The following is a 14,481-nucleotide window of genomic DNA, read 5'->3' as shown; positions in this document are numbered from 1 at the left end:
TCAGTGATTAATGAATTGTTTTATTTCTGCAACAGTAAACAAGTCAGATTATGGCGGACCGTGATAAACGACAGAGGCAGGGGGAGCAAAGCCAGGCCCAGGGGGAGCAGAGACCACCCAAGCGCATTAGGGGTGACATTGCATGGTTGCACGGAGTGCCAATTAATGGGGGTAAAAGAAAAACACAATGCAATTATTGTCACCAGAAGTTTTGGGGAGGTGGGGCTACTAGACTCAAACAACATCTGGCTGGGAATTCTCCTGAAGTGGTCTCATGTCATATGGTCTTTGTTGAGGTATCTAGGGTCGTCATTGATTATACGAAGGGAGAGAGTAAGAGGAAGGCTCAGAGGGAGAAGGCAAGGGTAGAACTTGCGGATGCAGTGAAAAGTACAGTGGGAGGCTACGATGATGTTGAGTATGATGATGATGATAATGACAGTGATGATTCTGTCTATGTTCCTGATGATGTAGAGACTAAGCAAGAGGCTAGGGATTGGAAACGGGCACAGTTGAGGAGCAGAGCCACTTATCATAAGGATCAAGAGAGACAGAAAGTAGGTAGTAGTGGAGAAGCTGGTACCTCTAGAGCAGGTGCCAATGGTAGTGGAGGAGCTGGTACCTCTAGAGCAGGTGGTAGGCAGCCAGGGTTGCCTAATCCCTTTAGGATATCACAGAGTACGAAGGCAGCTTCGCCTCCACCATCTCCACTAGTACCACCACGAGTTGACCCCGCACTCCAACAAGCACCTGGTGTTTACAGAAAGAAAGGCAACAAGCAACCAAAAATCAAGGGAGCATGGAAAAATATGAAGGGTTTTATGAAAAAGTTCATAGCTAAGTGGATTTTATACAATACCATCCCAGCAAATACTGCACAAGGCCCCTTTTATTAGACTATAATAGATTCCATTGTTGGGGCTGGCCCAGAGTATAAAGTGCCCACCCCATATGAGATCATGAATGTCTTATTTGCCCCAACAGAAGAGAGAGCTTCAAGACTATATCGATGAAATAAGGGGGATGAGGGAGAGTTATGGAGTAACTATCATGTGTGATGGCTGGATTGGTCCTACAAGAAAATCCATCAACTTTATGATGTATTGTGATGGGAGGAAAGTCTTTCTCTAGTCTGTAGATGCATACAAGGAGAAAAAGGATGCAAAATATATCTACAATCTGTTGAAAAAGGTGGTAGCAAATGTAGGAGTGGAGAACGTTGTCCAGATTGTAACAGATAACGGAAGCAACTACAAGAAGGTCGGTGAGAAGTTGATGAATAACAGTAAGTATCGGCTGTTCTGGACACCTTCTGTTGCCCATTGTATAGACCTTATGTTGAAGGATATGGGAAAGATCAAATTGATACGAATGTTGTGGAAAAGGCAAGACAAATGATCAATTTTGTATACAACCATAGGTTTGCATTAAACCTTTTGAGGGAGAAGTGTAGGGGTGACTTGGTGAGGCCGGATATACCTAGATTCGCCACCGACTACATTATACTCAAGAGTATTGAGACCAAAAAGTTCGGACTTAGATCTACGTTTGCTTCTGAAGATTGGTTTGACTGGAATGGGTCCAATACCCAAGGTGGTAGCGAAGCACAGGCTACTATTTCATCAGATGACTTTTGGTCAAAGCTGTATAAAGTGGTACAAATTTTGGACTCAGTGGTCAAGGTTTTGCATATAGTTGATTCTGCTCTCAAGGGACCAATCATGCCACATCTGTATGTTGCCATAGACTTGATGAATGAAGGTGTGTACAATACGAATCCACAAAGTAGCAAACACTTTCTCAAAATTATCAAGGATCGCTGGGAAAATCAACTTATGCATCCACTGCATAAGGCTGGTGAGTATTTTTTTTTTTTTTATGCAATTACATCTTTTAAAGTTAATTTGAACGATATATTACTAACTAGTAAGGTGTGGACAATATGTAATGTCAATTTTCAGCATACTATTGGAACCCCCCCCCCCCCCAATACAATCATAGGCATGGGTTGAATAGTAATCTTATTGAAGCAATAAAGAAAGTGTTGAATTATGTAAACCAGAATACCCTGGTCATTTTATAGTTGTTTTTTATATTCTTTGTACTTCCTAGTTAAGTCGGCTATGCTACGGGTATTTTGGTCATTAGGATGTAATCTTCTCTATTATAAATACAAGGCTTGTTTGATCATATTGATCATTCAAGCAATTACTCTCTAATTCAGGTCTACTAACATGGCATCAGAGCCAGGTTTCAAATCAGGACAGTCTCCCTTTTTTTTCATTCACGATTTCCCCTCCTTCCTTTCATTCTCGAGCTCTTCTTCCCCTCTCTTTCTCTTTTGTTCTTCATCTACCCACTAGGGCAGCACTGATGAGGTGATCTACAAATCCAGTTGCTGCCCTCCATCACCTCATTCCATGTTATAAAAATTTCAAATCGATACGAGCTTGTACTCTGACTGCAACATTTGAAGACTTCAAGGTTTTGGACTGATTTAATCTCACCTTCCAAGGGATCTCTCCACATTATTGAATCTCAAGAACTGCAACAGATTTATATTGGACAAGGTTCTATCTCCAGCCATATTGTGGCTTCTCTCCCTGATCGATTTTGCTTTCATCTTGGGGTTTTTTCAAAACCCTTCAAATATCGATCTTGGGTTTCTACTTCGCTGTTGAAGCTGATTTTTGGAAAGGTAATTCAGTACTACTAGAAGCACACTCGATCCAAGTTTTAACTCCTTCTGCTGGTTTTTTATTGCACTCTGCCCTACATCGATTTCACCAGAATCAGGGTTTTTTTTCAAAACCCTGAAAAAGTCGATCTAGAAGATTGCCCTGTCAATAGCTGCTGTTTTTGGGAGACAACCCATCCTATATTTAAAGAGGTCTCTCCTCTTGTTTGCAGCCCTTATCTTGGAGTACTCATTGGGTTTCTCATCACCACAGCCCCTCTCTATGATTTGGGTGTCTCTGCTGCATAATGGGTGACTCTGAAGTCTCTACTGGCACTTCTGTTGCTGATGGGGATGGTAGGCATGATACCCGTGACCTTCTTCCTAATCCTATCAAACTGGATGTGAGCAATTACCTGATATGGTCTCGCTCTGCTCACTTTGCCATTGCTGGCCGTGGGCTTACTAGCTATATTGATGGTACTACTATTATGCCAACTGAAGCTGGCACTCTCCTGAACAGGTAGATATCCAATAATGGTATCCTCATGTCTTATTTGATTGGCTCCATGCAATCAGACCTTGCGAATGGATTTCTTCTTCTTAATACAGCTGCACAGATCTGGTCAGCCTGCAAGGAAACATATGGACAGCTTGGCAATTATGCCCAAGTTTATGAACTCCAAAAGAAAGTCCTTCATACCACTCAGGGGAAATTGTTTGTCTCTAAGTACTAAGCTACTCTTCGCAGCCTTTGGCAATAGTTGGATCATTTTTCTGATTACCATCCTTCCACTCCTGGTGATATAGCTGCTTATAAGAAGCATGTTGACATGATACGGGTCTATGACTTCTTGGCTGGATTAAATGTGGATTATGATCAGATTCGGGTTCAAGTGTTGGGTCACTCTCCTTTTCCCACACTTGAACAATCCTATGCCTTGGTCTCCTTTGAAGGAAACCATAGGGCTGCCATACTCTATCCTCCACCTATTGAGAGATCGTCTCTCTAGACTGCTTCCACGGCCATTCCTATCCCTGCTGGTAACTCCTCTTCTGGTGATTCTACCAAGGGCATTGTCACTTGTGAGCACTGTAACAAGCCCTACCATACCAAAGAGAAATTTTGGAAACTTCATGGAAAACTAGCGGACTTTGAAGCCAAACGTGCTGCTAAGAAGAAACCAAACAAGAAGGCCCATCACTCTGAGTCTGTTGCTACAGCCCCTACTACTGACATTGGTCTATCCCAGGAGGATCTCCAAGCATTTCTACGTGTGCTAAAGACTTCCACTGTTGCTGCCTCTACTACATCCACTACTGCCAATTCCCCTACTCCTTCAAGTTCAAACTTTGCTCGGTCAAGTATTTCATTTGGTGGTCATTGTGCTTCAGTAGCTTCCCATCCTTGGATCATTGATTCTGACGCTATAGATCACATGACTGGGTCCTCTAGCCTTTTCCATCGTTATTCTTCTACTTCTGGGAAAGACAAAGTCAAGGTAGCTAATGGTTCCCTTTCTTCCATCTCTGGAAAAGGAATCATCAACTACACTTCTTCTCTTCCTTTGTCTTCTGTTTTGCACATTCCTAATTTTACTACTAACTTTCTTTCCATTAGTAGTATTACTCGTGATCTTAACTGCAAAGAAACTTTTTTTCCTTCTAATTGTGTTTTTCAGGATTTGGCCTCTGGGAAGACGATTGGATTAGGTAAAGTGCACGGTGGTTTGTACCTACTTGATGATGGGCGTCTCACTCCACCACCATTCCCTTCTCCACACCAGAACTCTTTAGTCTCTTCTGAAATATACCAATGGCACTTTAGATTAGGTCACCCTCCATTAGGAATTTTAACAACTTTATTTCCTACTTTGATCCAAAAATGTGATAAGAATGATTTTTTTGAGAGGCTTGTGTTCTGGCCAAACAGACACGTTCAACTTATTCTATTTCAAATAAAAGGAGTTTTTCACTTTTTCATTTAGTGCATTTTGATGTTCGGGGCCCTAGTCGTAAGACTTCTCTTTATGGTAATCATTAATTTGTTTCCTTTATTGACTGTCACTCTAGACACGCATAGGTTCGTCTTATGCACACAAAAAATCAGGTGTTTTCATGTTTTCAGCATTTTCATAAAATGGTTCAAACTCAATTCCAGGCTACTCTCAAAATTTGAGAAGTGATAATGGAACCGAGTATACAGAAAATCAATTTCAAAAATATTTTGCTGATCATGGGATTATTTACCACACTAGTTGTGTTGATACCCCAACCCAAAATAGTGTGACTGAACGGAAGAATCGTTACTTATTAGAAGTGGCCAGAGCATTGATGTTTGCTCGACATGTTCCATTCCAATATTGGGGGGATGCTATTCTCACTGCAACCTATCTCATTAATCGGCTGCCTTCTCGTGTTCTTAACTCTCGCAGTCCGGCTGAGATTTTACATGGGAGTTCCTCCTTTATGGTTTCTCCCAAGGTGTTTGGCTGTGTGTGTTATGCTAGAGATACATGATCTCTAAGCAAACTTGAACCCCGTGGGTTACGGTGTATTTTTTTGGGTTATTCTCCAACCCAGAAGGGTTAGAAGTGTTACCATCCCCCTTCTCATTGTACTCTGGTCAGTATGGATGTCTTTTTTCATGAAAGCCTTTCATATTATTCTTCACCACCTCTTCAGGGGGAGAGCTCTAGTTGTAGTGAAGATGTGTTTCCTCCATCTCTTTTAGATGCTGCCCCATCTCCTTTAGTTGCTGCCCCATCTCCTTTAGGTGTTGCCCCACTTCCATTCCATTGGCTGCTGCCTCTTCATTCGAAGGGAATCCTTTACAGGGGGAGTTCGTAGGAAATAATGGGGGTAATGTTCCTAGTCAGGGGGAACTAACTCCAGTCCAGAGAACCATCAGTGAATTTCAGAAGAGAATTGACAACTCTAACATTATCACCTATAAAAAGGGGTGTTCCAAAAGAGGGTAGCTTTACTCCACTGTAGCACCAATACCCATCGAGTTGCCGACTCAGGATCCAGCTCCATCTTCTCCTGGTAAGACTTCTTCTTCCGACCTACCTATTGCTCATCGCAAAGGTACTAGGACTTACGCCCAGCATCCCATTTCTCGATTTGTTTATTATAGTTCTCTTTCTCCATCTTTTCGTGCATTTGTATCCTTTCTTTCTTCTGTTTCCATTCCTAAAAATTGGCAAGAAGCTTATAAAGATGGAAAGTGGAAGGCAGCAATGTTGGAAGAAATGAGAGCACTGAGAAAAAATAATACTTGGGATCTTGTAGCTCTTCCTCCAAGGAAAAAACAAGTGGGATGTAAATGGGTTGTGGTCAAACAAAAGGCTGATGGGACTGTGGATCGATATAAGGCATGTCTGGTTGCAAAGGGCTTCACTCAGACAAATGGGATTGATTACCAAGATATCTTTGCTCCTGTTGCAAAGCTGAACACTGTTCGAGTTTTGCTAACTCGTGCAATCAATCTTAGATGGGATCTACAACAGCTAGATGTGAAGAATGCCTTCCTCAATGGAGAACTTGGTGAAGAGGTGTACATGGATATTCCACCAGGGTTTTCTAGTGATAGTAATCAAGGTAAAGTGTGTAAATTGAAGCGAGCACTTTATGGGCTGAAGCAATCACCTCGAGCATGGTTTAGCCGGTTTCACAAGGCCATGATTTCTGTGGGCTATAAGCAAAGTAATGTTGATCATACTCTCTTTATACAGAGGGTTGGTGGAAAACTCACTGTTCTTATAGTCTATGTGGATGACATTGTGGTTACTGGCAATGATGGTGATGAGATCAGCCGGTTGAAGACCTTTCTTGGGCAGGAGTTTGAGATTAAAGATTTAGGGAAGCTACGGTACTTTCATGGGATTAAAGTTGCTAGATCTTCCAAAGGCATCTTTCTCTCCCAAAGGAAGTATGTCCTAGATTTGTTGGCTGAAACTGGTTTGTTAGGATATCATCCTTCAGATACTCCTATGGAGGCTACTGTCAGTCTCAAAGAAAAGGATGGTGAACCTATTGATAAAGGCCGATACTGAAGACTTGTAGGGAAACTGATTTATCTCTCACATACACGTCCTGACATTGCTGTTGTTGTGAGTACTGTGAGTCATTTTTCGCATGATCCCTATTTGTCTCATATGGAGCTTGTTCTTCGGATTCTTCACTACTTGAAGTCAGCCCCTGGAAAAGGCATTCTCCTATCTCCTCATGGTCACCTACGGATAGAGGAGTATACTGATGCTGATTGGGCTGGGTATTGTTCTTTTGTAAGTGGCAATCTTGTCATTTGGCGTAGCAAGAAGCAGAATGTGGTGGCTCGTTCTAGTGCTGAAGCAGAGTTTCGTGCTATGGCACAAGGCATTTGTGAGTTTCTTTGGTTGAAAGGCTTGCTACAAGACCTTGGTGTTCCTGTTCACCTTCCTATAATGTTGTACTATGACAACAAGGCTGCAATCAACATTGCACACAACCCGGTACAGCATGATCACACCAAGCATGTTGAGGTGGACAGACATTTCATTAAAGAAAATGGGAAGATGGATTGATTTGTGTTCCCTTTGTGAAGTATACTGATCAGACCTGCTGATATTTTCACCAAGGGATTGTCTAGAAAACTACTCCATCCTAATTTAGTTAAGTTGGGCATGATTGATATATTTGCTCCAACTTGAGGGGGAGTGTTGAATTACGTACACCAGAATACTGTGGGGGTATTTGGGTGATTTTACAGTCGTTTTTTATATTCTTTGTACTTCCTAGTTAAGTCGGCTATAGTAGGGGTATTTTGGTCATTAGGATGTAATCTTCTCTATTATAAATACAAGGCTTATTTGATCATATTGATCATTCAAGCAATTACTCTCTAATTCAGGTCTGCTAACAGAAAGCAATTGCCAAGTTGGAGCCAAACAGTAAATTACAAACTAGATGCAACACTAAGGTGAGTCTTATAATTCATTTAGAATTACCTCAGTAAATAATAATGAGTCATTACTAATTTTAAATATTTTCCAAATGAATATAGATGAAGACTTTTAGGGATGCATTGAGGAGTTTTGGAACCAATGCTACAGAGTAAGGCCGGACAAGCGGTGATGCTGGTACTCATTAGTCATTACTCAATTCAATATCTTATTTTTTAAATTATATATGGGGAAATTTACACATACCACCCCTAAGGTTTGACGAAAGGATATTTTCACCCCCCAGTTTTGGAAAATTCTGCGTACCCCCCTGAGGTTTGCAAACAGTAACAAATAAGCCCATTCCGTCAGTTCATGACTAACACTGTTAAAAATTAGACTTGAACTGACGGAATGGCCCTTCTAAGAAGAACCCAAAAAAAAAAAAAAAAACCAAACCTGCAACTCGTCTTTAACTTTTTGCAAAGCTTCAAAGAGCGGCTTCGGATTCTTCTTCTTCAAATACTGAAATCAATCGCACATAAATTTTTTTTTTAAAAAAAATAGCGTAATTCAGCTTCTAAGTTGCAGCAAAATTCGAAACTCTTAAAAATGAAGCAAAGGAAAAAAGAGATAGTAGAAAACTTCCAGAGAAAAGTGAAGTGTTAGAGAGAAAAGAATGTGGTAAAGAAACGATAAAAAGACATTACCTTTCCAGTATAATGAAGGATCCTTTCAACGGCGAGAGAAATAGCGACAATAACGCTGCAAACAACGGCTACAACCCATGTTGGCGTGTGCTCCAACATTAGTTCCGTTTCTGCCATTGTTTCACGGCCTTCCAGAGACTCCTCCTACTCCTCCTCCTCCTTCTTCTTCTTCTTCTTCTTCTTCTTCTTCTCTCGTTTAGAATGGATCTATATTATATAAAAAGTTCGAGCTAGAGATAAATAGAGCTTAGATTAGTGGTTTCGACTTTACAGAGGATTCTTAATTTTTAATTAAAAAAAAAAACAAAAAGGAAAAAGACATTAAAGAGGATTGGACGGACATGTGGATAGGTAGGTAGGTTTGAAAAGATGGAAAATGAGAGAAGAATAAAAGCATGACAACACTCAAAGACCACCAAGACAAGAAGACAAGACCGCCACGATCGGACTCATTTTCTCTGATCTGTTTCTCGTTCAATTCGCGGGGAGATTTCAGATTTTCTGAGTTCAGTCGAGGATGCAGAAGAGAAGGAGGGCGATGAACCATGGTGGGTTGTTCTGCATCCAATGGTTCATCCAATTGCTTTGTACGGGCATCAAAGGAAAGACAGGGAGTGATGGTGAACAAATCAGAGTTTAGGGTTAGGGTTTGAGGGTGGAGCAGAGAGTGATGGTGAAGATGGTGATGATTAGGTTCAGGCAAAGAGGTTGAAGAGGAGTGATTGAGTGGCAAACGTTTTAACGAATCAATGGGGCGCTGGAATGGTTGCAACTCATCTTCCCTAATCGATTTTGGGAAAGATGAGTTGCAGGTTTTTTTTTTTTTTTTTTTTTTTTTTTTTTTTTTGGGTTCTTCTTAGAAGGGCAATTCCGTCAGTTCAAGTCTAATTTTTAACAATGTTAGTCATGAACTGACGGAATGGGCTTATTTGTTACCGTTTGCAAACCTTAGGGGGGTATGTAGAATTTTCCAAAACTGGGGGGTGAAAATATCCTTTCGTCAAACCTCAGGGGTGGTATGTGTAAATTTCCCTTATATATGTATTGAAACTTTTGAAATGACTATAACATGTCTCTTTTGTTGTAATGCAGCTGAATGGTAGGTGTTGTATGGGGGTTTGACAGAGAATTTAAGGAAAATAGCAATCCAGGTCCTCTCCCAGACATGTTCCGCATATGGCTGTGAACGGAACTGGAGTACATTTTCACTCATCCACTCCAAGAGGAGAAACAAATTGGGTTCCGAAAGTATGTCTGATTTGGTGTATGTGCATTACAATTTGAGGTTGAAGATACAACACACACGCATGGGACAAGAGGGTTTCAAGGAACATATCGATCTCGCCGACATTTTCCAGGTGGATTCAGATGATGAAGATCCTATTGTGGATTGGGTGAGGGATGGAGGTGAGTCAGTGTTGGATCACCCTGGAGGTAGGCCTAACCCCATGATAGCGAACATATAGATGTTGATGAGTTCATGGTTGAAGAGGGTGAGGTACACGCACAGGAAACGTCACCCATACCATTCCAGCCTACAGGTGGCAATGCTGATGAGGCGGAAGATGATTGGTCCATGTCCTTAGGTGCTGGGACTCAGACTCAAACTCGTAGAGATGATGATGGTGGTGGTGATGGTTGTGATGGTGATAATGGTAGTGATGGTAGTGGTGGTGGTGAGGCATATGAGGGAATTCGAGAGTGCTATGCAGTAGAAGAGCAGCAAGAGCCGATCTAATTCACCGGAGAAACACAGTTTGATCATGCCACAAAGGATACAGACCATGGTGCCCCCCCGGGCCCACCAGGGTCACATGACTCACTTCAATCTTACAAGAGAGGGCATCATGGCCATTTCCATCCTCCTGGTGCTACTAGACAGGCTGATCTTATGGACATTTATACCTTATCTAGCTCTATTGGTGGATTGAGTATTGGTGACAAGGACAGCAGATCAAGTGGGCATTTCCATGCCCCATCTTTTCACGTAGAGAGCAGTCCATCTCCAGTACAATCAAAGTACAGTTCATCTCATTCACATCCATATGGCCATGGGCAGTTGACTTGGGGGGGGGGGGGGAGCATATATCTTCTCCATCCATTCCCAGTTTTGAGTACGACTCCCACTCACAGGGACGTAGTGGATCGTCTTTTGTGGATGACATCTTCTCCTATTCAACCCACCAGTCATACCCGTACATGCTCCCAGACCCGTCAGATCACAATGGCTCAGTGGGTAGTCGTGGTTCTTCACACTTTGGTGACCCATATCCTAGGATAGGTTACCTTCAACATGTTGATAATGCAATTTACATGGCAACTATGGATGACTCCACTCGTTTCTCCTCCCAGACTATGACGTGGCATTCATATGTCCAAGAGTCGGAGAACAATGCACGTCGGCTCCATCGGACTATGAATGGGGTCGATCTTGGACGGCGGAGTAATTATTATTAGAATATTTGTAGACATTTGAGTAACTTGATGACTACTTGAGTTGTATTGGGAATTTGGGATATTGATATCATCTTGTTATTAACTTATTGTACTTAATATTATGACTTAAGTTATGAGTCATTGACTTTATGTTTTCAAGTGAATTTACTTGTTTAAATTGCTTATTAATTATAATTTATTATGTCCTCTAGTACTTAAAAGTCTTAAACAATGTGTATGTATAATTAACTAAGTTATACACTAGGATTCAACCGTACATTGTCAATCAATGGTGCAAATCCAAAACACCACTTTGGGTGACTATTTTTGCAATTTGAACATTTACATGTGTTTATATAGCCTAAAATAGGGTTTCCATGAAGTTTCAGGCCTTAACTTGGCCTAAAACCCACCGAAATGACCTACCGAAATCATGCAGAAAAAATACAATATTTCGGTCAAAATATCCGAAATTTCGAATATTTCGGATATTTTGGTCAGACCGAAACACTGAAACAAAACGAGATTTTAAATATTGCAACCCTCCACCAATTTGTCTTCTCTATTGATTCCTACGAATTGGATCCAAAAATTTCTTGAATGAGGTATTCAACTCCAGGGATGAATCTAAAAAGAAATCTTTATTGGTTCTACCTCCTATTTCTTTTGAAGAAAATGAATCTTTTTATCCAAGGATCTGAACAAGACCAGCTCGGATCTCCTACAGGAATAATTGAGAGAAAGTTGTTTGAGGTGGTATGGACACATGCAATGGAGGCTTTCGAAATGCTCCAGAAGGTAAAGTGATATGATTCAGATTGGAGGAAACTAAAAGAGCCAGGTGTAGGCTAAAATGGTTCTAGAAAAAGTGATGAAGAAAGACATGCATAGCTTAGGACTAATAACAGGTATGGCTTTGAATTAGAGTTGATTGGAGAAATAAGACCTATGTAGCTGACCCCACTTGGGATAAAGGCTGAGTTGAGTTGAATTGAGTTTCTTAGAATTTAAAACTACCACATAACAAGAGCGAAAACATGTTCATGTATAGTTTATTTGATATAAGTTGGGATTTGGGTAATAGGTAAATCCTTGCACTTTTATAGATCCTACAAATCACCTATTTAAACCACTCAGTCAATTGGGATACAAGATCACAATACACCAAATTTTATTTCTGATACCTATGGAAGTCTCACCAAGTTCTCTTATCATGGCACTAGTACCTAGATGAGAGCTATCCCAGTTTTCTTGTGATCACAAACCATGCTATTAGTTTACAAGGAGTGATTTGATTCAGATACATGATAAGCTAAGAAGAAAGTCATTTGAGGTGGCATGGCCATGTTCAATAGAGGCCTTTAGATACTCCAGTACGGAGGAGTGATTTGATTCAGAATGAAGGAACTAAAAGAGCCAGGGGCAGACCTAAAATGATCTTAGGAGAAGTGGTGAGGAATGACATGCATAGCTTAAGCCTTGTATCAAGTATGACCTCGAATAGAGCTGATTGGATGGCAAGGATCCATGTAGCCAACCCCATGTAGTAGGGATAAGGCTGAGTTGTTGTTGTTGTTGTACAAACCATGCTATTACTAAGGACTTCTAGAATTAACAATGATAAAAATTAAATAGATTCGGAACAACAAGGTTTGATCCAGCCAATTCATATTCCAAAAAAAATTAGATTTACATGTTCGTAAAACAAGGGGAAAAGAAGAAAAATGACAATGAAATGCATGCACGTAGAATTATTTTTTGTTTACTAATGCTTAGAATTGAGAAAGTAACCAGTTACTATAAGTAAATCCTCTGCTAGTTCAAATACTCACTTGATTGATACTCCAAAGCTGTAGACATCCAATTTTTCAGTGTGTATTTCTTTCTTTAGTATTTCAGGTGCCATATATATGAGTGTTCCTACCATATTCTTCTTGTGGAAGCCACCAGTCGGCTTTCCAGATGATCTCCAGTTTTCAGATATTTGTTTAAGATCTTTCTTGTATTCTGCCAAACCAAAATCAGCTAGATATGGACAAAGATTTCTGTCAAGCTGCATCACAAGTATTGGCATTATTAATCTTTTTTAAAACCAAAAATTCAAATTACTGCTAGTTGAGGTCCTGAGGAAGCTGAATAGAAAGAAAGACAAAAAGAAGATACTCACAAGAATATTTGCTGGTTTCACATCCCTATGCACAATCCCAAGATCATGCAGATATTGTAGAGCCTTTGCTGGATAGGGGGAGGGGACACAAGAAGAAAAACAGTGTGGACTATTACAGTTTAACCTTTCCAAAATTTTGTGCTAGGCAAAAGATGTAAAATAGAATAAAACAAGAGCAATTGTAATACAACAGTCAAGCTCAAGACAACTGCATTGATTGTGTATACAAGGGGTAACTCAACACTGTCAGAAAGTCAACCTAGAACAAACTTACAGTGTATATCAAGTGGCAAGGAGACAGCTTGCATTCATACTACAAGTAAGATTCTGGTCAGCAAACTTACAAGACTCTGACAGTCATTAGATCTTCAGATATTAAGTCAGCCTTTCCAATCACCATTAATATTAAGTCTTGTTACAAGGACATAAAGTACAGATAATAATATGCATAACTTACAAATAACAAGTGAGCAATGATATGCATATTTTCATAAGCTAAATATATGTTTCAGATAATTTAAGGTACCCACATCTGTGGAAATACAGTACATTACTACCATCACACTGCTAATATTATCAATGATATACTCAAGTATGATCCCCATATACAACATGGGCACATAAACTTGTATACAAATTAGGGAGATTTCCTTCTAATGGACTGACATGTACAGAATTGTTCATCTCAAGTAGTATATACAAAAAAACTTAGGGCAACATCAAATAACCCTGAAACGAAGATTGACAAAACCCATCCATCAGAGAAAGATTTCTTTTTTCTTTTTATTTGTTAAATAATAGTTTAAGCAACCATCTATAGTATAAACTCACAAAGTACATGTCCTATATTGAGAGATGGGATGTACTCAATTGACTGTTGGATCTAATCAAATTCTGATTGTCATAACCTGTAAGTCACTCTACTACAGCTCCGAGTCAAACTATTATAGGCTCAGGTTCCTAAGGCAATGCCATTAAATCAACGATTGAATCCAAAATTTCTAAAATTACTCTTTCTTTCAAATACTATCCCCAATTTGACCAAAAAATTATGTCAACTCATTTCATAACCAACAAGCTTCAAGCTCAAAGATTCTAATATACCCACACCCTAAAGTAATGACAAGAATAGGGATATTAGTAAAATCGAAAAGAAACTTGACTAGACGACAAAAAAAAAGAATGTACCCAGTGCACGAGGCTCCCGCCACTGCGGGGTCTGGGGAGGGTCAAAACGTACGCAGCCCCCTGCTTTCGCAGAGAGGCTGTTTCCAGAAGACAATGCCGGAGAATTGTATAGCCAAGTGAAGAGTAACTCTTACCCAATTGAAGGCTGATCTTAAGAACTTGATCGACTCCAGGGCTCCATTCTTCTAAATGTAATTTCTCTGCAAGATTCCTGGACTCGTAGAACTGGAAGAAGAACATGTAATTGGGCGGCCTTGCATGGGCTGCAACCAGTGTAGCTATCCCTGGGTGATCTAGCTTGCTTTATCGTCATTTTTTCAAAGGAAAAAAAAAAATTGTAATTACTTTCGACCCAGAAACCATAATCATCAAAATCAT

At 40.2% G+C, this 14,481-nt stretch overlaps 1 protein-coding gene across 2 annotated transcripts in view; it reads right to left on the bottom strand.

Moving 5' to 3' along the window:
* Positions 1 to 14,481, bottom strand: part of LOC122642397 (protein kinase and PP2C-like domain-containing protein) — a 115,383-nt gene that overhangs the window by 93,143 nt on the left and 7,759 nt on the right. For both annotated transcript variants that reach the window (XM_043835847.1, XM_043835848.1), the window contains exons 4-6: positions 14,238 to 14,404; positions 12,916 to 12,983; positions 12,581 to 12,801 (exon numbers count right to left, since the gene is read on the bottom strand). In XM_043835847.1, the coding sequence (XP_043691782.1) occupies positions 12,581 to 12,801; positions 12,916 to 12,983; positions 14,238 to 14,404 (456 nt within the window). The remainder of the gene's footprint in view (positions 1 to 12,580; positions 12,802 to 12,915; positions 12,984 to 14,237; positions 14,405 to 14,481) is intronic.

This window comes from Telopea speciosissima, chromosome 10, assembly GCF_018873765.1.
Source record: "Telopea speciosissima isolate NSW1024214 ecotype Mountain lineage chromosome 10, Tspe_v1, whole genome shotgun sequence".
Taxonomy (NCBI): Eukaryota; Viridiplantae; Streptophyta; class Magnoliopsida; order Proteales; family Proteaceae; genus Telopea; species Telopea speciosissima.
The sequence above is the reverse complement of the archived record's forward strand: the minus strand, read 5'-3'. Positions and strand labels throughout refer to the sequence as shown.